This window comes from Jaculus jaculus, chromosome 3 (genome assembly GCF_020740685.1).
Source record: "Jaculus jaculus isolate mJacJac1 chromosome 3, mJacJac1.mat.Y.cur, whole genome shotgun sequence".
Lineage (NCBI taxonomy): Eukaryota > Metazoa > Chordata > Mammalia > Rodentia > Dipodidae > Jaculus > Jaculus jaculus.
The window spans coordinates 171,352,538-171,377,642 of NC_059104.1; the positions used below are offsets into that span (position 1 = coordinate 171,352,538).

Consider the following 25,105-nt stretch of genomic DNA (forward strand, 5'->3'; position numbering starts at 1 on the left):
GTGTGTGTATCATTGAAGCTGGAGTTTTTTCCTACTGTTTCCCCTGCCTCCTAGCTCTGGAAAGATACTGGCCCATGGGATAGCTGCTTAGTTACTTGTTCTATGAGAATTAGACCTATGGTAGCTATAGACCCCTTGCTTTTGCAGGTTTTGGGAGCCTGGGGCCCTTTCTAACCTTTGACCCTTGGCCTCCTTTTCTGGCCCTTTATTGCTTTCCTCTCCTACTCTAGACACCTTTATTTTATTTGAGAGAGATTATGTGTATGTATATGTATACACACATACACATACATACATATGCATATATATGAGAGAGAGAGAATATATGGGTGTGCCAGGGTCTCCAGCTGCTGCAAACAAACTCCAGATGCATATGTCACCTTTGCATCTGGTTTACATGACTCCTGGGGAATTGAACCTGGATCCTTTTGCTTTGCAGGCAAGCGCCTCAACCCCTAAGGCTCTTTTCCAGCCCAGACTACTTTTCTTTGGCTTCCTGACTTATGTTTAGACATTTTCTCCTGTGCCTCTGCTGTGGATTCTCAGGCCATTGGAAAAGTAGAAGGAGGGTTTAGGATTGATAGGTGCTCCTGATATTCACCCTTACAATGGTAGAGGCATCTGGAATTAGTTCACAGCCTTCTTAGGAATCGCTAACCCCATGAAGGATCTCAAGTTCCTGAGCAGGCCCTGTGTGTACATCCAGTGTGCAGTGGCATGGCCCATAGCTCAGCCTTGCAAAGAAAGCTCTTGGGAGTGGCTCCCATGTTTGTCTTCCAGCTTGGCTGGTTTCATTGCCTTCATTCCTACGATACGTGCACATTTCCAAGTGCTTTGCCAACATTGTTTATTCTTCAATCTGTTTTGTAAGATAATTGAATTGATACTCTCTTCACTGGGCAAAAGTCGAGGCCTGGCAAGATCACACAGAAGTCCAGAGCTCTTCTCAACTCCTGCTTCCTAAAGGCCAATATCCTGTCCTTCTCTCCTCCTTACATTCCCCTATTAGCAGAGCCCGAAACAGACCGTACCCTTCCTGCTGCCACCATGGACATTGGTTTGAACTCTGCAGTATTCTCTGTGGCCTTCTAAAGATGCTATGCAAGAGTAGGAAGAGGAAGTATCTTGGCCTTTGGGATGGGTGAGGGCTTGTTTGCAAGGTTGTTCTAATTGCTCTTCCCCAGTCTGGGACAGGCTCACTAACTGCATGTTCCCTGGTCCTTGGGGCCTGACCCAGACTGCATGTGTCCCACAATATGATAGGGTAAGTGGGGGAGGAAGGCCAGGAAGTCACTGACGCAGCAACATGCAGGCTCTGTGTTTGTTGAGGGTTGGGCCCTAAGAATCCTAGCCAGTTATGGGAAAGCAGAGACCTGATTGAGGGGGATGTCTGTGGAATGGAAGCCTCTGGTCTCACCCGTATAGGGCCTTGGTATTCAGCAGGGATGGCGCCAAGGCATTACAAAACTGTTTGTCTGGAGATGATGATATAATAACATTTGTTTTTGTTTCTTTTTGTTTGTCTCTTCTTATCATTTCCCCCTTTCTCTCCTTTTCGCTTTTTATTTATACCTGCCTTTCTTTTCATTTCATTAAAATCCTCTACATTTCTACTGCCCTCTCCTTGTTTCTTCCTCCAATCTGTTCTGGTTCCTTATTTCTGACTCCTTTCTCTTCCTGCACTGATGGCTTTCTCAATTTCTATTGTTCATTCTTCTCTCCTTTTGTCTGCCTCTTCATCCTGTTTCTCCCGCCCCATTTCTCTGTCCCTATTCTCCTTCCCTGTCCTTTCCTCCTTTCATTCTTTACCTCTCTCTTCTTTACCTTTTTCTGTTTCTCTATACTGTGTATGTCTCTTTCTTCCTCTTTGTCCTGTATCTTACAGGGATTTGACCCATTCCGATTCGGAGTCCTCCCTCCATATGAGTGACCGCCAGCGTGTGATCACCAAGCCTCCTCCACTGGGCCGTGCTGCAGATGAGGCTCTCAATGCCGTGCCTTCCGATGGCAGCCACCGGCTGATTGAGGGGGTCCATCCAGGATCTCTGATGGAGAAACTGCCTGACAGCCCTGCCCTGACCAAGAAGGCATTACTGGCGCTGAACCATGGGCTCGACAAAGCCCACAGCCTGATGGAGCTGAACCCCTCAGGCCCACTTAGTGGCTCCCCACCGTTGGATTCTTCCCGTTCTCATAGCCCCAGTTCCCCAGATCCAGACACACCATCTCCAGCAGGGGATAGCCGAGCCCTGCAGGGCAGCCGAAACACACGCATTCCCCACTTGGCTGGCAAGAAGGCTGTGGCTGAGGATGATAATGGTTCTATTGGTGAGGAGACAGACTCCAGCCCAGGCAGGAAGAAGTTTCCCCTCAAAATCTTTAAGAAACCTCTTAAGAAGTAGGCAGGATGGGGGTGGCAGTATTGAGAAAGCTTGTCCTTCCTGGGTCTTCTGCCTTCTCTTTCCTCCCTTCCTTCAAGATAGCTGGCCCAAGGGCCTGGGCACTGTACATACCTGCCTCCCGCATCCTTGGTCCTTCATTATTATTTATTAACTGACCACCATGGCCTGCCTGCCCTGCAACCCCCCGCCCCCATGGGCTGCTGCTGTCACATCCTTTCCACTTCAGTGCATGTCTTAGTTGCTTTTCCCTCAGTTCCCAGCTCCACTTTGGAGTCTAGCTTCTGTCTCTGCTGTCCCAGTTTTGAGGTTTGGTTTTTGTTTCTGTCTCTTGTTTTCAGACTCCTCCCTCCCACCAACCCCCAACTTCCTTAGCAGTTGTGGGGAAGATTGGAGGATTAACTTCTGATACCTATACCTCAGATCTACTCATCCGACCCACGATGGTTCGGTTTGCTTCCAGCTGGGCCAAGGGGTTTGCTCTTTTGGGAGTATGGTGGGCTGGAGAGAACCTCATCTGACAGCTCGTTTGGGCCTTGAGGGGTCCATGGCTGAGTGAAAACAATTCCCAGGGAACAAGCTACCAGAGTTTTGAAGATAGGGCCAGTCTTGTGATGGATCAGGAAAGACTCTCATAATTGGAGGATGAGTGGAAGCCAAAGCCTGTAAGGCTTTAGGGCCGTTACCGTTTCTCTCTAGTCCTGCCCACATCTGCCCTCCTCTGTCCCTGCTCCCCTCTGGAAGTGCGGCCCGAGCTCCCCAAGCCTCGCTGTTGCTGGGGCTCAGAGAAAGTATCTCCCCTGGCTATGGAAGCCACAGTCAGGACACAGGGCTCTTGTGGAGCTCTGGAATGGTTGGGTAAGGATGTTGTATTTGAACCAAAAGACAGTTTAAAAATGAAAAAAGAAATCTCCTGAAATTCCCAAGTGCCTGCACAGCATCTTCCCTTTGTCAGACCCCATTTTCATGTTAGCGCACAGCCTGGGCCAGAGGCTCAAAACAGACACACTGGTTTGGGGAAGGGGTAATAAAGGAAGATGGTGTATGTGAGGGCTGCTGCGTGACCTCTTCCTCCTCACCCCGTCCATCTTCTACACAACTGTCACCCTTACCTGTTTTTGCTATGGCTGTAAAGGCATTTTTCCTCTGCCCCAATCTGCCATGCCTTTACCCTGAGATCCTAATTTGGGCCTGGGTTGGGTGCATCTGGGGCTGGTCTTAGGAGGGTTCTGGGCTGTTGACTGCCTTGCACCCCCTGAACACCCTCACATGGGTTTTTCTGTGTTATTTCATAAGACTCTTTGAAGTCCAATAAAGCATGTAGGAGATTTTCACCTCTGCTGGCTTTGACTCTCATTGTATTTTCTGTGGCTTAACAAAGGGAATAAAGAGACTATTCTTTTTCTTTGTCCAAGGAAAATGAAACTCCAATGCACATACTTTCAAGCTCTCTGGGTGGAGCTGCCTAATAAAATGCAGGATATTTAGGTACATATGAACTTCAGATGAATGATAACTTTTTAGTGTAATTATTATATCTTATGTAATCATTGGGGTATCGTTTTACTTTCTAAACCTGACAGTTTCTTCCCGCCTTTCCCTTCTCCTTTCTTTCTTCCTCCCTTTCCTACTTCCTTCCCTTCTATGCACATATATCATATACTTTGACCTTATTCACTCCCCCATTGTCCCCTTCCTAGCCCTCACTTAGATCCATAAGCCTGTCACCTTAGTTCCCCTGTATGTCAAAGAAATTAGAAAACAGAAATTGGAAAAGGAAAATTAATTAGTTCAGTCACTGGGGAGAGAAAAAAAATCCAATTCTTTCCTCTCCAGTGTTCCTGTGGCAGTCTTGTAATTTATAGGAAACCACGAGACATACGAATATGCACACACACACACACAAAGAAGTAAAGAAAACCATGAGGCATGTGAACATGCACACATCCCATAACACAAAGAATTGTAAGAAATCCATGAGACACGTGAATATGTACACACTCTGTGTACAGCAGACGCAAAGGATTTTACGAAACCCATGAAACAAAAGCTTGGAAGGGGATTGAGGGATGGCTTAGCGGTTAAGGCGCTTGCCTGCGAAGCCTAAGGACCCAGGTTTGACTCTCCAGAACCCACATAAGTGCACAGGTGGCACATGCATGCATCTGGAGTACACTTGCAGTGGCTAAAGACCTGGCACACAAATTCTCTCTTTCATTAAAAAAAGAAAAGAAAAGAAAAAGAAAGCTTGGAAGACCTGTGGATTTGGCTATGAGACAATTTAACCTGTTCCTTTTTTAGGGGGAAGGCCACTGGATTTTAGGTTTCTTATGTAGTCTCATTGTCAGCCCTCTGCCTCTATTCTCTCAGCACGAAGGGGCACAAAGTCCTTCTTTAAAGGTCTGGTATCTCTGCCCTGCCGGGAGTCCGGCCAGTCTCAAGCATGAAAGTGCAGCTGTACTGGTGGCCCTTTCCTCTTTCCAAACATTTCCCACTCTTTGCTTTCAAGTTTTTAAGATTCATTTATTTGAGATTGAGAGCGTGAGGCAGATGGTGGTGGCGGGGAGAACGGGCACAACGGACACCAGCCACCGTACTCAAGCGCCACCTGTGCGTCTGGATGTATGTGGGTACTGGGGAATTGAACCTGGGTCCTTTGCTTGGCTGGAAAACTCCTTAACCACAACAACGCCATCTCTCCAGCCCTGATGTGTGTGTGTTTGTTTGTTTTTTTTGGTTTTCAAGGTAGGGTCTCGCTCTAGCCCAGGCTGACCTGGAATTCACTCTGTAGTCTCAGGGTGGCCTTGAACTCACAGCGATCCTCCTACCTCTGCCTCCCGAGTGCTGGGATTAAAGGTGTACACCACCATGCCCGTCTTAAGTTTTTTTTTTTTTTCTAGTCTAGATTCCAATATTTGAGATTGACTGATTTTCCTTAAGATGATAATCTCTAGTTCTTTTTTCATTCTTGCAAATGATAATTTTATTCTTTTATAAAATTTTGTGAGTGTGGGCTGGAGAAATGGTTTAGCGGTTAAGCCCTTGCCTGTGAAGACTAAGGACCTCAGTTCAAGGCTCGATTCCCCAGGACCCACGTAAGCCAGATGCACAAGGTGGCACATGTGTCTGGAGTTCCTTTGCAGTGGCTGGAGGCACTGGGGTGCCCATTCTCTCTTTTCCTCTCTCTCTGCCTCTTTCTCTTTGTCACTCTCAAATAAATAAATAAATAAATTGAGGCTGGGCATGGTGGCACATGCCTTAAAATTTTTGTGTGTGTGTGTGTGGCTGGGTGTGGTGGCACACACCTTTAATCCTAGCAGTAGGTGGATCACTGAGTTTGAGGCCAGCCTGAGACTACATAGTGAATTCCAGGTAACCCTGGGTTAAATGGATTACTTACCTTGAACCCCCTCCCCCAAAGAAAAAATGTGTGTGTGTATATGTGTGATGTACATGGGAATTAGTCCTTTCCATCAACTTTTAATTTTTTTTGTGTGTGTGTGTTTTTTGGAGCTATTGGCTCACTATCCTAGGCTAACCTAGAACTCATAATGATCCTCCTACCTCTAGGCCTTCCAAGTGCTGGGATTAAAGGTGTGCACCACCTTGCAGGACCCCACTTTGTTTTTCAGACAGAGTCTTTGTCTTTTTGTCCTCTTTCACCTTTGTTTTAATTTTTTTTTTAATTGGAGAGAAAGACAGGGAGAGAGTGAGCATGGGTATGCCAGGGCCTCCAGCCACTGCAAATGAACTCCAGACGCATGCACCACCATGTGCATCTGGCTTTTGTGGGTACTGGGGAATCAAACCTGGGTCCTTAGGCTTTGCAGGCAAGCACCTTAACTGCTGAACCATCTCTCCAGCACTCCACCTTTGTTTTTAAACTTTATTTTGCAAGCAGAGGGAGATAGAAGAGAGACAGAGAATGGATGTGCCAGGGCCCACAGCCAGTGTAAAATAACTCCAGACATACGCCACTTTGTGCGTCTGGCTTTACATAGGTACTGGGGAATGGAATTCCCATTGTTAGGCTTTGCAAGCAACTGCCTTAACCATTAAGCCATCTCTCCAGCCCTCCACCTTATTTTTAAAAATTATTTTGTAGTTTATTTTTTATTTATGTATTTGAGAGTGACAGACAGAGAAAGAGGCAGACAGAGAGAGAGAGAATGGGATAGGTGCACCAGGGCTTCCAGCCACTGCAAATGAACTCCAGAGGTGTGTGCCCCCTTGTGCATCTGGCTAATGTGGGTCCTGGGAAATCAAGCCTCCAACTGGGGTCTTTAGGCTTCACAGGCAAGCACTTAACCACTAAGCCATCTCTCCAGCCCCTCCACCTTGTTTTTTTTTTTTTTAAGTTGGTAAGGCTAGACTATGTTTTCCACTGCCATAGTCCATAGTTACTTGGAATTACAGACTTGAGCGCTACTTTGGATCCAGCCTTACATGGGTGCTGGGGATCCTAACTCTGGTTGGCAGACTTGGGGCAGGGACTTGGCAGCAAGGACTTGTGTCCCCTGAGCTATCTCCCTTTTCATTTATCAACATCCATGTTCAGTCACTAACACTATTCACCCCAAGGGAGCAACTCTTATTGCTGACCCCGTTTTTTTTTTTTTTTCGAGGTAGGGTCTCACTATGGTCCAGGCTGACCTGGAATTAACTCTTTAGTCTCAGGGTGGCCTTGAACTCACGGTGATCCTCCTACCTCTGCCTCCCGAGTGCTGGAATTAAAGGTGTGCGCCATCACGCCCCACGATCTGAACCTGTTTTTCATTTATCAACATCCATAAAAGCAAATGGACTGTGGCTCTGCTTCAAAATCTTGCAGAGCCCCCTATCTCCCTAAGGACAAAACCTAAACGCTCTAGCCTAACCTGTCTTCCTCAATTCGGAAGAGCCAGGCTGGTTTCTGGTAAGAGCCACCAGCTTCCAGCTGCTTCTGGCCTGTCAGTCGGCAGTCTTAGGGTTATCACAAGGTAAAACAGTCAAGACAGAGAAAGGTACTCTGAATGATTTTGTTTTTGGTTGTTATTGTCATTTCAAAAATACCACCACTGGGGCTGGAGGGATGGCTTAGCAGTTGAGGTACTTGCCTGCAAAGACAAAGGACCCAGGTCCCATTCCCCAGAACCCATGTAAGCCAGATGCACAAAGTAGTGCATACAATCTGAAGTTCATTTGTAGTGGCTGGAGGCCCTGACGCACCATTCTCTCTATGTCTTTGTCTCAAATAAATAGTTTTGGGCTGGAGCGATGGCTTAGCGGTTAAGGCACATGCCTGTGAAGCCTAAGGACTCAGGTTCGATTATCCAGTTCTTATGTAAGCCAGATGCACCTGTGTCTGGAGTTCCTTTGTAGTGGTTAGAGGCCCTGGCATGTCCATTCTCAGTCTCTTTTCCTGTCTCTAATAAATAAATAAAAGTAAATTAAGAAGGTAGAAAACAATCAGGGCGTGGTGGCGCACGCCTTTAATCCCAGCATTCAGGAGGCAGAGGTAGGAGGATCGTCGTGAGTTCAAGGCCACCCTGAGACTACATAGTGAATCCCAGGTCAGCATGGGCTACAGTGAGACCCTACCTTGGAAAACAAACACAAACAAACAAACAAAAGATAGGAAACAAATAAATATTTTAAAGATGTTTTTAAATAGCCTGGCATGGTGGAGCACGTTTTTAACTCCAACCCTCCGGAGGCAGAGGTAGGAGGATCACCGTGAGTTCGAGGCCATCCTGAGACTACATAGTGAATTCCAGGTCTGCCTGGACTAGCGTGAGACCGTATCTCGAAAAAAAAAATTTTTTTTTTTAAAGCTCCAGCACTGCCGGACTCTAGCCAGGACGCCAGGGCAGCAGGCCGGCTGGGTTGCGTAGGCGCGGCTGTCTCATCTATAGCCTGGGGGCTTGGGAAATCCAGGTTTTGCCCACACCCAATATGGCGGCGGGAGAACCGCGTCCCGCCAGACCGCCCACACCCCAATGCGGTCGAGGAAGAGGCACAGTCTCCCGGGCCTTGCCCGTACCCAAGATGGCGGCCACGGCTTCCGCCCACTCGACTTCGGGCGCTGGCAGCGTCAAGTCACGTCATCCGAATTCCGTCGCGCTGCTTCTGCGTCACGGGTGGCGGGAGCGGGAAGGAGTTCGGATTGCCGAGCGTCTCTGTGGTGGTGAGGAGAGCGCTGTCTGTCCCCCGGCCCGCCGCCCCGGCATCCGAGCAGCCGCCCCCTCGGAGCCCGACGCGTCCCCCTCGGCCTCGTCTCCATCCCCCGAGCGCCTGCCTCGGAGCTCCAGCGGGACTCGACGTCCTCAGCACCCCAGCCGGCCGCGGCGATGCATGTGATCAAGCGAGGTGAGGGGTGGGTGTGCGCGCGGAGGGAGAGCGGGGCTCGGGGGGCCGCGGCGGGCCGAGCTAGACCTCCCCGCCCGCCCGCCCGCGGGCCGCCGCCGCCGCCGCTTCCCGCCCTTCCCGCGCTTCCCGCCGCCGCTTCCCGCCCCGCCGGCGCGCGGGGCCCTGTCGTCTAACCCCTGTCCTCCGGGCCTTCAGTCCGTGTCCCCATCGCCTCTGCCGTGGTGCCGCCAGGAGTTGCTTTTTCTCACCGTGAACCCCGAAACTGAAGCTCTGAAAGCAAAGTCTCCCCCCACCCCTCAGTTAGTGGATGGCGAGGCCAGTGTGGAAACGCACCGGTGACAACAGTGTCATATGAAAACTTGTGCAGCTGGTGACCCCTCTCTCCTAGGCACCGCGGGTAGCAAGGAGAGAAGGGACTTGTTGGTACACTTACACGGGCACCTGTCATGGTTTTGCTCTTTTTTTTTTTTTTTTCCGTGAGACAGGGGTGTGGAGTGAAAAATCATCGCAGACTCAAGCAGTCTCTGGAGTTCTTGTACCTTTGTAAGAGATTATGTTGCCCTGTGCTGCAGGTGTTGGTCCCAGAGGAGTTTGTGACAGGGACTCTCCTTCATGGAAAGATGGTGGATCATGGGAAGGTGACAGGTGATAGGATGGGGCTTTGGAAGAGCCAGAGACTTTTAGGCCGAAAAAGGTGAAAGCAATGGTGCAGTTGTGGGGATGGGAGGCCCTGTGGGCCATTTCACAGGAACAGAAAGAGGTTGAAATGTAGACGAAAGTAAGGAAGGCCTTGTTTGAGAGAAGAGGATAATATAGACTCCGAGAAACAGGATTAGTGATTTAGTTAAGTCTAACCTCAGTTAATAACCTGATCAGGTAGCCGGGTGTGGTAGCGCACACCTTTAATACCATCACTTGGGAGGCAGAGGTATAGGTGGGTCGCTGTGAGTTCAAGGCTACCTTGAGACTACGTAGTGAATTCCAGGTCAGCCTGGGCTAGAGTGAGACCCTACCTCGAAAAATGAAAACAAAACAAAAAAACCCCAACTTCATCACATGATTGACAGACTAGAGAACAGTGGGTCAGTGGATCATTCATCTGTGTATCATTTGTCATTTTGATTAATGTTAGAACTTTGGGCAAAGGCAGACTTCTGCTTGCTAATGTTGCTGTCTGTCTAGCTAACTGGAAACAGTAGGGTCCTGTACAGTGTGGGCCTGTTACTTTACTTTGTTTCAGAGTTAAACATTATAAATGTGCAGTTGACCAGAACAAGACATCACAAGGGTAATCACAGAGTGTCCTTCGTACTGTTATGTCAGTATAGAAGAGAAACTAACATGCTAGTGGTGATACCTTAATAGTGTCCTTGCAAAACACAGCTCTTTCCTCAAAGGGAATAAGAGGTACTTTATTTTTATTTTTTTTTGGTTTTTCGAGGTAAGGTCTCACTCTAATCCAGGCTGAGCTGGAATTCACTTTGTAGTCTCAGGGTGGCCTTGAACTCATGGCCATTCTCCTACCTCTGCCTCCTGAGTGCTGGGATTAAAGGCTTGCGCCACCACACCTGGCGAGGTAGTTTATTTTTGATCCAAATATGAGAGACCGTGGCACAGGAACATGGATTCAGTTCTCTCTGAAAGACGTGTTCCATTGTGGAAGTGGTTAGATGAAGTTTTATTGGTTACAGAAAAAGTCATTAATCAAGGCATTCTCCAAATAACATTGATGAGGAATACAAGTATGCAGGTTACAGCAAAGCAGGAAAGACTTGCACATGTCAGTTATGATAAGACATTTAAAGCTTTTGGATTAGAGGAAGGTAGTGGTCTGCCAAGGGTACATTTTAGCTGGGATTGTAGCTCAGTTGGTAGAGGGTTTATGTAGCATGTACAGAGGCCTGAGTTCAATCCCTAGTACATCATAAAGTTTGTAGTGATTTACGCCTATAATCCTGTACTCAAATGGTAGAGGCTGAAGGAGCAGAAGTTGAAGGTCACCCTTGGCAACATACTGAGTTTGAGGCTAGCTTGGGTACATGAGACCCTGTCTCTAAAAAACAGATAGGGGGAAGGTTGGGAAGATAGTTAGTAAAGTGCTTATCTTGCAAGGACAAAGACCTAAGTTTTTTAAAAAAATATTTATTTATTTGTAAGGAGAGAGAACAAGAGAGAGAGAGAATGGACATACCAAGGCCACCAGCCACTGCAAATAATCTCCAGACACATGCACTACCTTGTGCATCTGGCTTATGTGGGTACTGGGGAATTGAACTTGGGTCCATTGGCTTCATAGGCAAGCATCTTAACTGCTAAGCCATCTCTCCAGCCAGCAGAAAAAAAGATATATTTAAAATTTTATTATTTTATTGTGGGTGGGTTGGGTGTGCTTTTTTATGCAGGATTTCACTGTAGCCCAGGCTGGCCCCAAACTCAACACAGTCCTCCTAAATTTAGCCTCCTGAGTGCTGGAATTATAGGTAAGTCACTATACCTGCCAATTTTAAAAGGTTTTGATAGTCTTTTTGTTTACTTATTTACTTATTTATTGTTTTCAGAAATTATTTACTTATTTGAGAGAGAGAGAGAGGCAGATAGAACAAGAAAATTGGTATGCCAGGGCCTCTAGCCCACTGCAAACAAACTTCAGACACATGGCACCTTGTACATCTGATTTACATGGGTACTGGGGAATTGGACCTGAGTCTTAGGCTTCACAGGCAAGCACCTTCAACTGCTAAGCCATCTATTCAGCTTTCTTTTTTCTTTTTTTTTTAATCCAAGCTGACTTAGATTTCAGTCGCAGGGTGGCCTTGAACTCACGTAGATCCTCCTACCTCTATCTCCCCAGTGCTGGGATTAAAGGTTTGTACCATCACAGCTGGCTTTATTTTTGAGATAGAATCTTGGCACATAGTCTTTGCTGGCCTGATATATGTTATGTGGCCCAGACTGGCCTTGAACTTGCTAAGATTATAAGCATGCACCCCAGAGGGGAGGGGGAGATGGCTCAATGGTTAAAGGTGCTTGCTTGTAGAGCCCTTTGGCCCAGGTTCAGTTCTCTAGGACCCATGTAAAGCCAGATGCATGTATCTGGAGTTTGTTTGCTGTGGCAAGAGGTCCTGGGGTACCACCCATATATCCTCCCCACAAAAGTAAATAAATAAACCGAAAAATATTTTGGACTTAGGTCCTGTTGTGCTTTCAAGACAAAAGTTCCACTATTCATTTATCTTTAAATGGTAGCTCCATCCAACCTTTATTTATTTAATTACATTTGGTTTTTCCGAGGTAGGGTCTCATTTAGCCCAGACTGACCTGGAACTCACTCACTCTTAGTCCCAGGCTGGCCTCAAACTCACAACAGTCCTACTGTATCTGCTTCCCTAGTGCTGGGATTAAAGGAAGGCGTGCACCACCACACAAGGCCCCAATCTTTTTTTTTTTTTTTCAAGGTAGAGTCTCACTGTAGCCAAGGCTGATCTGGAATTTACTATGTAGTCTCAGAGTGGCCTCAAATTTACGATGATCCTCCTACCTCTGCCTCCTGAGTTTGGGTATTAAAAGCGTGTTCCACCACGCCTGCCTAAAATGATTTTATTAGAGATTATTGAATTTAGGCAAAGGAAAGGCAGGCTCCTATAAAACAGGAGGGGTCCCAAGTGAGTAATCATTGTTTGTTTTGTTTTTTAATTTTACTGAGGCAGGGTATCACCCTGTAGTCCAGGCTGTCCTGGACTTAACAATGTACTAGGCTGGCCTTGTACTCACTGTGATTCTCCCTGCCTCAGTAGAACTTTCCCCGTTAGTTAATCCTCTCTGGAAACTCCCTCATTGGATACACCCAGAGGTTCACTTTACTGAGCTTCTAGGTGCCTCTTAATACAGTCTAGTTACCAAGATTAACCATTGCAAATATTAAAGTTGTTAGAACAAAAACACTTTACCTTATTGTTATAATATATTGATGAAGTAACGAAAATAGGCAAACTATCCTTTTCTACACATGAAGATACATGGGGCTAGGTGTGGCAGCACAAACCTGCAGTCCAGCCTTTTAGCACCAGAGGCAGGAAGATCAGGAGTTCAAAGTCCTTCTTGGCTACATACTGAGTTTAAGCCCAACCTGGGCTGCATGAGACACTGCTTCATAAACAAAACAGGGCTGGGGAAAGCCAGCCTTGGTGGTGCACGCTTTTAATCCCAACACTTGGGAGGCAGAGGTAGGAGGATCACTATGAGTTCCAAGCCACCCTGAGACTACAGAGTGAATATCAGATCAGCCTAAGCTAGAGTGAGACCCTACCTGGAAAAGCAAAACAAAACAACAAAACTGAACAGGGCTGGAGAGAAAGCTTAGCAGTTAAGGCACTTGCTTGTGAAGCCTAAGGACCCAGATTTGATTCCCCAGAACCCATGTAAGTCAGATGCCCTTGGTGGTGCATGCATCTGGAGTTTATTGGCAGTGGCTAAAGGCCCTGGTGTGCCCATGTGCATATTCTCTCTCAAGTAAGTAAATCAAAAAATATTAAAAAAAAAACAACAACCCAAGCCAGGTGTGGTAGCTCATGCCTTTAATCCCAGCACTTGGGAGGCAGGGGTAGGAGGACTGCTGTGAGTTCTAGGCCACCCTGAGACTACTTAGTAAATTCCAGGTCAGCTTGGGTTAGAGCAAGACCCTACCTTGAAAAACCAAAAACAAAAACCAACCCAAACCAAATGAAGGTGGCAAATCATGTTATGTGGTTTGCCTCTGAAGCCTCTTTGGTAACTTTTTTAAAAAAATACTTTCACTTATTTATTTGAGAGAGAGGCAGATAGAGACAGATGGATATGCCAGGGCCTTCAGCTGCTGCAAACGAATTCTATATGCATGCGTCCCCTTGTGCATCTGGCTTATGTGGGTCCTGCGGAATTGAACCTGGGTCCTTTGGCTTTGCAGGCAAGCTCCTTAAATGCTAACCCATCTCTCCAGTCCCCTCTTTGGTATCTTCTGTGCATTGTTTCTGGAGCTCCTAAGAGTAAATAAATAAAAGTTGGACAAGCTATCATTGAGGATAAATCAAGAGTAGAGAGACTTGTTGTCTGAAAGGACAAAGAATATAATCTATGTCATAGGACTGGGGGATGTGACCCGGTGGGTAAATGCCCGCTTAGCAAGCACAAAGCTCCAAATGTGAGCCCCAGCACCACACACCATGCATGGTAGTGGGATCCCAGTATTCAGGAAGTAGAGATAGGCAGATCAGAAGTTCAAGGTCATCCTCTGGTACATAAGGAATTTGAGGCCAGCCTTGACCCTGTCTCAAAACAAACAAAAATTTTATGTGTATTTGTTTTCCATATCTTCATATTTAAAAATTAAGTAATTACCTCTGTAAGTTGTCTTGAATTACAAGTTAAAGTACTTGGAAAAAAACATGGTGTGCAGTATTTTTATAACCCTTAATTAACCCTAGGTGAACATGCAAGCCAAATTTACCATGAAGGTGTCGGAGTGATGACAGGTCTGGAAATCATTTAGCATTAAGTAGTATTTGAGTGTCTACTATGGACTAGGTGTTGGTCCTTGGCTTGGGCATTGGGGAATAATAAATAATAATAATAATAAATAAATAAAATAATAATAAATAAAACATGCAAAAATCTTCTTCCTTTTAGAAATTATGTTCTATTTGAATGAATGGGAGGAGTCACAGTAAAATACAGAAGTAAAATGCACAGAGCAGAAGGGTAGAAGGTTAAGAGCTGGGTAGTCGGACCTGTGGGTCATGCCTGCAGAGTTTAAAATAGAGTCATGGGAAGGTAACACTGAGCCAACACCTAAAGGAAGTATAGATAGCATGATAGCTAGGGTTACCAAGTAGGGCAGGGAAGGAAGAGAGAAAAGTGAAGTTGGAGAGGGTACAGAACAGGTGGACTGTTGTAACACTTGACTTGTTTTGAAAGGTATGGGAAACCACTGCCGTTGAAGGTGTTGACAGTATGATTATGACTTAAAGTTTAAAGGGTAATTCCTACTGCTTTGCAGGACAAACAGAATATCATTTGGGAAGGGAAAACTTTTTTTTTTTTTTTTTTTTTTTGGTTTTTTGAGGTAGGGTCTCACTGTAGCCCAGGCTGACCTGGAATTCACTATGTAGTCTCAGGTGGCCTCGAACTCACAGCGATCCTCCTACCTCTGCCTCCCAAGTGCTGGGATTAAAGGCGTGCGCCACCACGCCTGGCTAGGGAAAACTTTTTTTTTTTTTTTTTAATTTTTATTTATTTATTTTATTTTGAGAGCGACAGACACAGAGAGAAAGACAGATAGAGGGAGAGAGAGAATGGGCGCGCCAGGGCTTCCAGCCTCTGCAAACGAACTACAGACGCGTGCGCCCTCTTGTGCATCTGGCTAACGTGGGACCTGGGGAACCGAGCCTCGAACCGGGGTCCTTAGGCTTCACAGGCAAGCGCTTAACCGCTAAGCCATCTCTCCAGCCCGGGAAAACTTTTAATATAGAATCCTTTTAAGCCATCTCTCCAGCCCGGGAAAACTTTTAATATAGAATCCTTTTGAAGATGGCATCAGAGAAGACAAAAGATAATCTGCTTTTTTTTAAAAAAAATTTTATTTTTTTTTTATATATTAGAGAGAGAGAGAGAGTGTGTGTGAGACTGGGCACGCTGGTGCCTCTAGCCACTGCAGATTAACTACAGATGCATGTGCCACTATTTGCATCTGGCTTACGTAGGACCTGGAGAATCAAACCTAGGTCATTAGGCTTCACAAGCATGCACCTTAACCGCAAAGCCATCTCTCCAGCCCAAAAAACAATCTCTTGATCAATCAGTTGATAGTATAAATCTCATCTCTGAAATAGCATTTCATGTTGGTCAATGTTAAAGTGTTCACATATTGCTGATTACATTTGATTCTTTGACTCTTGGGCATTGCTTTTTTTTTTTTTTTTTTTTTTTTTTTTGGTTTTTCGAGGTAAGGTTTCACTCTAGCCCAGACTGATCTGGAATTCACTATGGAGTCTTAGGGTGGCCTCAAACTCACGGCGATCCTCCTACCTCTGCCTCCCAAGTGCTGGGATTAAAGGCGTGCGCCACCACACCCGGCTTTTTTTTTTTTTTTCTTTCAGGGTTGGGTCTTGCTCTAGTCCCAGGCTGATTTGGAATTCACCATGTAGTCTCAGATGGCCTTGAACTCATGGCAATCCTCCTACCTCTGTGGGCATCTGGCCACACCTGGCCTACCTTTGTTATTTTTATTTATATATTTGAGAGAGAGAGAGAACAGGTGTGCCGGGGCCTTCGGTCAGTTCACACTCCAGACTTATGCACCATCTTGTGCACCTGGCTTATGTGGATCCTGAAGAATCGAATCTGGGTCCTTTGGCTTTGTAGACGAGCTCCTTAACCACTAAGCCATTTCTCCAGCCCAGCATTGCTTTTCTTTTCTTTTTGGATTTTCAAGATTCACTTTGTACTCTTCTGGGTGGCCTCGAACTCACAGAAATCCTCCCAAGTGCTGGGATTAAAAGCATGCACCGCCATTAAGGGCCATTGCTTTCTTAATAAGTGCTAACATGAACTCTGGTTTGATTCTTCAGATGGCCGCCAAGAACGGGTTATGTTTGACAAAATTACATCACGAATCCAGAAACTTTGTTATGGACTCAATATGGACTTTGTTGATCCTGTAAGTCAATATGGTTTCTATCTTGGGATTTTGGCTTCATGTAATTCTTCCCAGTTGTCTCTATCTCTGGCTCCTCACTTACCTGCACTTCAATATTAAAATGTGAATTTATTGCCTGAAACTTTTTTTTTTAAATTAATTGTAGTCTCTCTTGTGGCTTTAAGTATTTTATCGATCCTCTTGTAGTACTTGAGCTGTTCTCATAGCTTTAGCCACATAGTATGGAAATTAATTATGCATCCTTGTCATTTAGAATTAAGGCTAGATTATATCATATTTCTGGTGGTAAACATAGACCTTGGCATGTATCTACTTAGGTACTTAATAAATGTTTAATTGGCCAAAGTGAGAAAATCATTGTATAGAACTTTAAATATATATACTTTTTTTTTTGTACATGTAGCACTTCTAAAGAGTAATTAAAATAGAATGTTACTATTGGAATGAACCTGAGACCTAATCCTATTTAATCTTCTTCATTTTATTGATTTGGAAGGTCCAAAGAGAAAAGAGGACTGATTTGTTCAGCTGGAGTGTAGAGAGAACTTAGCCTTCCTTTACATGGGTACTGGAGTCAATTTTTTTCAGAAAATTGTATTATAATGTAAATTTAGTTTTCTTAATTGCTTTTTTAAGGAAGCTTGTTTATTTTGGCGGGGTGGGTGGAGCTCAAGTAACTACTGGTTTTATTTCTGTAGGCTCAGATCACCATGAAAGTGATCCAAGGCTTATACAGTGGGGTCACCACAGTGGAACTGGATACGCTGGCTGCTGAGACAGCTGCAACTTTGACTACGAAGCACCCAGACTATGCCATCTTGGCAGCTAGGATTGCTGTTTCCAACTTGCATAAGGAAACAAAGAAAGCGTTCAGTGGTAAGTTTGGAGTGAAAAAGAAGCATTTTGTATCTTCATAATATTAATAGGAGTATTAATTACATGAGTTTTAGCAATTATATAAAAGAGCAAATGATACTATTTGTGGCAGAGAGGAAACTAGCATTTCCTATTTCTCCATGCTGCTGACCTCCTGCATAAAAATGCTCTACTTCTTATTTTTATCTTAAAAAATTTTTTATGCCTTTTTTTGAGGGAGAGTCTCAGGGTAGCCCAGGTTGACCTGGAGTTCTTTATGTAATCTCAGGCTGGCTTGGAACTCAAAGCGATTCTCCTACTTTTGCCTCCTGAGCTCTGGGATTAAAGGCATGTGCTACCCATGCCTGGCCTCTTTTTTTAAAATTTTTATTTATTTTTATTTTTTCAGAGAGAGAGTGAGAGAGAATTAACACACCAGGGCCTCAGCTACTGCAATCGAACTCCGGGCACTGTACCTCCTAGTGGGCATGCGCAGCCTTGCGCTTGCCTCACCTTTGTGCATCCCGCTCACGTGGGATCTGGAGAATCGAACATAGGTCCTTAGGCTTCATAGGCAAGAGGCTTAACCGCTAAGTCATCTCTCTAGCCCATTTGTTTTTAGAAAGATCGCATGTATCTAAGGCTGGCCTCAAATTTATATATAGCTGAGATTGGCCCTGAACTCTTGATGCCTCCACCTCTACCTTCCAAGTGCTAGAATTAGTATGCTGCCATGTTGGTCTGAATTTCTGATCTGATAATTTTTTTTTTTTTAAGTGGTAGGGCTGAGGAGATGGCCCACAGGTTAAAGATGCTTGCTTGTAAAGCCTACCTGGGTTCAATTCTCCAGTACCCATGTAAAGCCAGATGCACAAAGTTTACAGTGGCAGGAGGCCCTGATGTACCCATTCTTTCTCTCTAATAAATAATACGTATTTCAATATTTATTTATTTGAGAGAAAAAGAGCAGATAGAGAATGGTGCACCAGATCCTCTAGCCACTGCAGATGAACTCAAAATGCCTGTGCTATCCTGTGTATTTGGCTTTACATGGGTACTGGGGAATTGAATCTGGGTCCTTTGGCTTTGCTGGCAAGCGCCTTAACTGCTAAGCCATCTCTCTGGCCCAAAAATAGTTTTTAAAAAATGGTGAGAAGAGAAGCTAGGGTCTCACTCTAGCCCAGGCTGACCTGGAATTCACTATGTAGTCTTAGGCTGGCCTCAAACTCACAGAGATCCTCCTACCTCTGCCTCCCAAGTGCTGGGATTAAAGATGTACACCACCACACACAGCCTTTAAAAAAATTTTTTTAACATTTTTAAAAAATTTATTAGCGATACCAACAGAGAGAAAGGGATAGGTAGATAGGTAAGAGAGAATGGGTGCATCAGGGCCCTTGCCACTGTAAATGAACTCTGGAGGCATGCACCACTTTAGGCATTTGGCTTTATTTGAGTATTAGAGAATCGAATCTGCTTCATTAGGCTTTGTAAGCAAACATCTTAACTGCTGAGCCATCTCTCCATCTCCTGTTGTTATCTTAAGCAACAATTCTCAATGGGCTGATATCAGAGATATTTAAAAAAAATATTTTATTTTTATTTCTTTTTTTTATTTGACAGAGAAAGAGGTGTGTGTTGGGGGGAGAGAATGGGTGAGCTAGGGCTTCCAGCCACTGCAAACGAACTCCGTATGTGTGCGCCCCCTTTGCATCTGGCTAACGTGGATCCTGGTGAATAGGACCTGGGTCTTTTGGCTTTGCAGGCAAATGTCTTAACTGCTAAGCTATCTCTCTAGGCCCAGAGTCATTCTTTTCTTTTTTAACGACAAGAAATTTTTTTGAGGCAAGCCTAACAGACTTTTTTTTTTTTTTTTCCTCAAGGTAGAGTCTCACTCAAGCTCAGGCTGACCTGGAATTCACTCTGTAGTCTCAGGGTGGTCTTGAACTCATAGCAATTCTCCTACCTCTGTCTCCGAGTGCTGTAATTAAAGGTGTGAGCCACCATGTTCAGCTTTTTTTTTTTTTTTTTTTAAAAGCAAGAGAGCAAGAGTGTGAGATAGAGAATGAATTGGCATGTCAGGGCCTCCAGCCACTGCAATCAAATTCCAGAAACATGCTCCCCTTGTGTGCATGTGTTACATTGTGCTTGTGTCACCTTGTGCATCTGGCTTACTTGGGACCTGAAGAGTTGAAAACAGGTCCTTAGACTTCACAGACAAGTACCTAACCACTAAGCCATCATCTCTCCAGACCTCAGTCTTTTTTTTTTTTTTTTTTTTTTTTTTTTTTCTGGTTTGGCTTGGTTTGGTAAGGCCCCACTCTATCTCACTCTGACCTGGAATTCACTCTGTACTCTCAGGGTGGACTTGAACTCATGGTGATCCTCCTACCTTTGCCTTCCGAGTACTGGGATTAAAGGCATGTTCCACCGTGCCCAGCTCAGTCATTTTTGAGTCTTTGTTTAACCTATAAGGGCTTATACTAACTCTGAAAGGCTGTTTCCTTTATATCAAGTATTATCTCTACATTTATTCAACAGAAATGTGTTTATTGAGCCGTGCTAGACACTGAACTGAGTTGATATAAAAAAAAAGATTGAGGGCTGGAGAGATGGCTTAGTGGTTAAGGTGCTTGTCTGCAAAGTTAAAGGACACAGGTTTGATTCCCTAGGACCTATGTAAGCCAGATGTACAAGGTGGCTCATGCATCTGGTGTTTGTTTGCAGCAGCTGGATGCCCTGGCATGCCCACTCATTCTCACTCTTTCAAATAAATAAAATATTTAAAAGAATTAAAAAGATTGAGAAATACTGTTTTTGAGCCATTTAGCTTTTTAAAAAAACATTTAATTTATTTATTTGAGAGAAGGAAAGGGGGGAGAATGGATGTGCCAGGGCTTTTGGCCACCACGAACCAACTCTGGAACTCTGGATGCATGTGCCACCTTGTGCATCTGGATTACGTGGGTACTAGGGAATCGAACTGAGGTCCTTTGGCTTTGCAAAGTGCCTTAACATCCAAGCCATCTCTTTAGCCCAGCAATTTAGCTTTTAAAAATATTTTATTTTTATTTATTTATTTGACAGAAAAGAGGAGGAAGAGGAGGAGGATGAGGAGGAGAGAGAGAATGGGCATGCCAGGGCCTCCAGCCACTGCAAATGAACTCCAGACGCATGCGCCCCCTTGTGCATCTGGCTAACATGGGTCCTGGGGATCGAACCTGGGTCCTTTGGCTTTGCAGGCAAACGCCTTAACTGCTGAGCCATCCCTCCAGCCCTGATTTAGCTTTTAAGTGGTTGTGACATTTTAAATTTTCTTTCCTTAGATGTGATGGAGGACCTCTGCAACTACATAAACCCACACAATGGGAAACACTCTCCCATGGTGGCCCGTTCAACATTGGATATTGTTTTGGCCAATAAGGATGTATGTATATTTTCCTGATGGAAACTTTTGTTAGATACAACATTCTATTTAATCGATTATTATTATTTTATTATATTTATTTATTTATTTATTTATTTGAGAAAGGGAGGGAGAGAGACAGAGGCAGAGAGAGAGAATGGGTGCATCAGGGCCTCCAGACACATGTATCACCTTGTGCATCTAGCTTATGTGGGTCCTGGGGAATTGAACCTGGGTCCATCTCTCCAGCCCTAATTGATTATTTTCATCATATCTATAATAAGAATTCCCTATTAATAGATACTGTTTTCCATTTTTCACTGCAGTGAGTATCCTTGTATAGTATTTTTTTTGTTAAAAACCAGTTTTAACATTAGGTAATGGAATAATTTGTTGACTAGCTCTCTGAATATATATCTGTTGTTCAAGAGACTAGAAGAAACAGTTATTAATATGTTCATATGTACAAGCTGAGATCAAAGGAATGTGCCACCATGCCTGGCATATGTATAATCTTGAACAGGTTAAAAAAAAAGTTGCAAAACTTGGGCCTAAAAAAAAGTGGGTTTTTTTGTTTGTTTGTTTTGTTTTTCAAGATAGGGTCTAGTTCTTGCCCAGGCTTACCTGGAATTCACAATGTAGTTTCAGGCTGGTCTGACAGTGATTGTCCTACCTCTGCCTCCCAAGCACTGAGATTAAAGGCATGTGCCACCATGCCCTGTCAGAAACAGTTTTTATTTTATTTTATCTTTTTTTTTTTTTTTTTTTTTTTTTTTTTTGAGGTAGGGTATCATACTCTGGCCCAGGCTGACCTGGAATTCACTGTGTACTCTCAAGGCAGCCTTAAACTCACAGTGATCCTCCTACCTCTGCCTTCCAAGTGCTGGGATTAAAGGTGTGCACCACCACGCCTGGTTCAGTTTTTACTTTAATTAATTAATTAATTTTCTTTTTAAAAGATATTTTATTTATTTATTTCAGAGAGAGAGAGGGGGGGGGAGGGAGGGAGGGAGGGAGGGGGAGAGAGAGAGAGAGGGAGACATATGGAATAGGCATGCCAGAGTTCAGTTTTTATTTTATTTATTTTTACTTACTGTTATGGGCAGGTTAAAGTGACATTATTTTGAAAACAAACATGCAGCTGAGTGCATGCTTGCAATTCTGTCTCTTGGGAGGCTGAGGTAGGAAGGTCAATACAAGCTGGAGGCTAGATTGTTTTATTTGGTGGGTTCTGGGCCAGCCAGGGATACATAGTGAGATCCTGTTTCAACAAAATAAAATAAATAGATGAATAAAATTTAAAAACAAAATAAAAACATAAATTAATAAGTATGTGGTACTTTTGAATTGACAGCTAGTCTAAAAGCATGTTTAGGGGTGTTAATATAATCACGCTTAGATCATGTTCTTTTAATTTTGATTAATGATGTACTATAAATATAATAGAGATTGGGAAATTTTTTTGTTGTTATTTTTGTTTTTCTGAGGTAGGGTCTCAGTCTAGCTCAGGCTGACCTGGAATTCACTATGTAGTCTCAGGGTGTCCTTGAACTCACGGTGATCCTCCTACCTCTGCTGAAGATTGGGTAATTTAATCACAGTGCATAAGTACTAGTTTTTCTTCTCTTTTGTAAATTTTAAAATATTGTGTAATGTTAGGCATAGAACTGAGTACCTTCTTACTGCTAGGCCGATCCTAATCAGTGTGTCCCAGGTTGTCGTCCTAACGTGTGTTTGTAAGCCTGTTTGAGACCCTCAGTCTTTACGCTTGTCTGTCTTCTTCAGTCAGATGGGTTTCTGTTTTACAGGAGTCAGGGTCAGGGTTATCTGTCGTGTGTACTATGTCTGTTAGTTCTGGAGTTAGTCTGAAAGGTTTTGTGAAAATCTAATTATGGGCTCTTTTCCACCCCTTTCAGCGTCTGAATTCTGCCATTATCTACGACCGAGATTTCTCTTACAATTACTTTGGCTTTAAGGTAAATAAATAATGGTTTTCAAATAAATGGGAATCTTCCTTAAATCTGAAAGTACAGTGTTTTGTTTTCTTTCTTTCTTTTCTTTATCTTGTTTTTTTTTGAGGTAGGGTTTCACTCTAGTCCAGGCTGACCTGGAATTCACTATGTAGTCTCAAGGTGGCCATCGCGCGAGCTGTTTTGTTTATATTTTGATGATGGCAAGTGAGTTGTTGGACACTGGGATGGTCCTGGGGGATTACTGGAGTTAAAGTCGTGGTGGTGGTTAGAATTAAACAAGAATAGTTTATCCATTCATAGTTTTTGAATTCTGGATTACTTTAGGATTTACAGAGGTAATTTTTCAGAATTATCTCGTATCTCTGCTATTTTATTTATTTAGTGGTCTTTCGAGGTAGGGTCTCTAGCCCAGGCTGATCTGGAATTCACTGTGTAGTTCTAAGGTGGCGACCTACTCTCAATGATCCCCCTACCTCTGCCTCCCAGACTGCTGGGATTAAAGGCGTTTGTACCACTTGTGGCTACAATGATTTTTGTTTTGTTTTTCAAGGTAGGGTCTCACCCTGGCCCAGGCTGACCTGGAATTAACTATGTTGTCTCAGGGTGGCCTTGAACTCACAGCAGTCCTCCTACCTCTGTCTCCTGAGTGCCTGGCTACAATGACTGGTTTTGAATCCCTGGTCTATACCCAGTGTTTTAGTGTTGATTGTATTGTGTAGTCACTCACCATGAATGTTTGTTTGTTTTTAAAAAACTGTGGATACATTTTTTTATTATCATTAAGATGGAAGGGCAAGTCACATAGAGGGTTAGACACTAAGCAATAGATTCCAGAGTTTATCTCAATACCCACCCACCCCCATACTGCGCAGTACTAAAGGAGAGGAGCCTCCAGCCTGGGGTAGGGGTGAAGTTTGCACGAGTCTTAGGAGTCATGTTGTCCAGGGCTGAGGAAGGGGGTGGACCAATGGGAGTGGCAAGAATGGCTATGGGATCTGCTCCCTTGCCTGCAGGACACCCTGGGGCTTTAACTTCTTGATTGGCTTGCTGAGTCCTGAAGGAAAAGGACAAAGGGGCTCAGGTATGTTATACAGGGGGCTCCGGCTTAGGGTCAGAGGTCCAAGGAAAAGGGAAGGAAGAGTAGTGAAGGTGTGTAGAGCACATAGGGCTTGAATCCTCGACCTGAAGACTAATAGACACTAGGCTTACACCTCCAGGGCCTCCCTGACTTAGGCCACCTGTTTCGGCCAGTGCTGCTGCTTGGCTTCCTCCTGGCCCCTGCTCAGATCATCCAGAAACCCAAACAGGTGACCTACTTGACCGCTGGTTTCCTGGAGCCCACATGGGCCTCCTGGGGCCTTCTTGCCTAGATGCTGGTGTTTCTCAGGCATCAAGGTGCCCTTTCCCTCCTCTTCCCAGCCACTCTGGAAATTGGTAACCATTAGCCTCCAGCCTTTGTGCTGCCTCTTAATGGCAGGATACTTCATCAACGGGGAGTGCCGGCCATGGCGGGGTACTTGATCTTCTCGGCAAAATCCGGTACCAGTGGGGCCTCATTATTCCAGTGCACAGGGTCCTTGGGTTTCCAGAGCTCCAAGTCCACCACCTCATGACCTCCCTTTCTGCCTTCTCCCTTTGCCTGGATGCTAACGCTTATAGATCCAGTTGGGTAGAGGGATCCGAAATTCTAAGGCTCCACCCAGGTCCCCTTGTACCCACTGAAGGTCTTTCTGAAGAAGACAGTCTGCCAGGCTCAGGACCTTCTCTGTAGCCTCTTCCTGGACCCCCTCCTCCAGCTGGGTGCAGCCTCTGGGCTCATGCTTCAAAGTCAAAGTTGGGGGAGCAGCAACGAAGGGCTGGATATCTGAAGGGCAAGTGCTGCACGGTACAGCACTTGGATAGCCTGTGGGAAGGGAGCCACTGTCACAGCATGAGTGTTGATTCACATGTATGCCCTATTTCTTTTTTTTTAACCTTTTCATTGACAATTTTCGTATATACATATATATGTGTGTCTCCCCTAATTTCCTTTCCACTGAACCCCTTTTTTTATAACTAATCCCTCTTCTATTTTTTAAATATTTATTTATTTGAGAGAGAAAGAAAGACAAAGAGGCCAGATACAGAGTAAGAGAGAATGGGCACCCCAGGGCCTCCAGGTACTGCAAAGGAACTCCAGACACATGCGCCCCCTTGTGCATCTGGCTTATGTGGGTCCTGGGGAATCGAACCAGGTTCCTTTGGCTTTGCAGGCAAATGCCTTACTGCAAAGCCATTTCTCCAGCCCTGTCTTTTATTTTGATGTCTTATTTATATGCCCTCATTCATTATCCATGACAAAAGATCTTACATGCAGGTAAAGACAGTTGCTGTGAGGTCATGATGGCACTACCACTTTGTGTGTGGAAGACAGCATTCCAAAGCCGTCCTCCCC

At 44.7% G+C, this 25,105-nt stretch overlaps 2 protein-coding genes across 5 annotated transcripts in view; both read left to right on the forward strand.

The window, feature by feature from the left end:
* Positions 1-3,733, forward strand: part of Stim1 (stromal interaction molecule 1) — a 231,464-nt gene extending 227,731 nt beyond the window's left edge. For 2 of the 4 annotated variants that reach the window (XM_045145675.1, XM_004650978.2), the window contains one exon: positions 1,886-2,075. In XM_045145675.1, the coding sequence (XP_045001610.1) occupies positions 1,886-1,930 (45 nt within the window). In that variant the 3' untranslated portion in view covers positions 1,931-2,075. Of the gene's footprint in view, positions 1-1,885 lie in introns of all 4 variants that reach the window. The other 2 variants (XM_045145674.1, XM_004650977.2) reach the window with 1 other exon arrangement.
* A 4,783-nt stretch (positions 3,734-8,516) lies between these two features.
* The window catches only part of Rrm1 (ribonucleotide reductase catalytic subunit M1), a 43,980-nt gene continuing 27,391 nt past the window's right edge, over positions 8,517-25,105 (forward strand). The window contains exons 1-5 of the mRNA XM_045145887.1: positions 8,517-8,747; positions 16,349-16,437; positions 17,136-17,313; positions 20,619-20,719; positions 22,615-22,674. Coding sequence (XP_045001822.1) covers positions 8,729-8,747; positions 16,349-16,437; positions 17,136-17,313; positions 20,619-20,719; positions 22,615-22,674 — 447 coding nt within the window. The 5' untranslated portion in view covers positions 8,517-8,728. The remainder of the gene's footprint in view (positions 8,748-16,348; positions 16,438-17,135; positions 17,314-20,618; positions 20,720-22,614; positions 22,675-25,105) is intronic.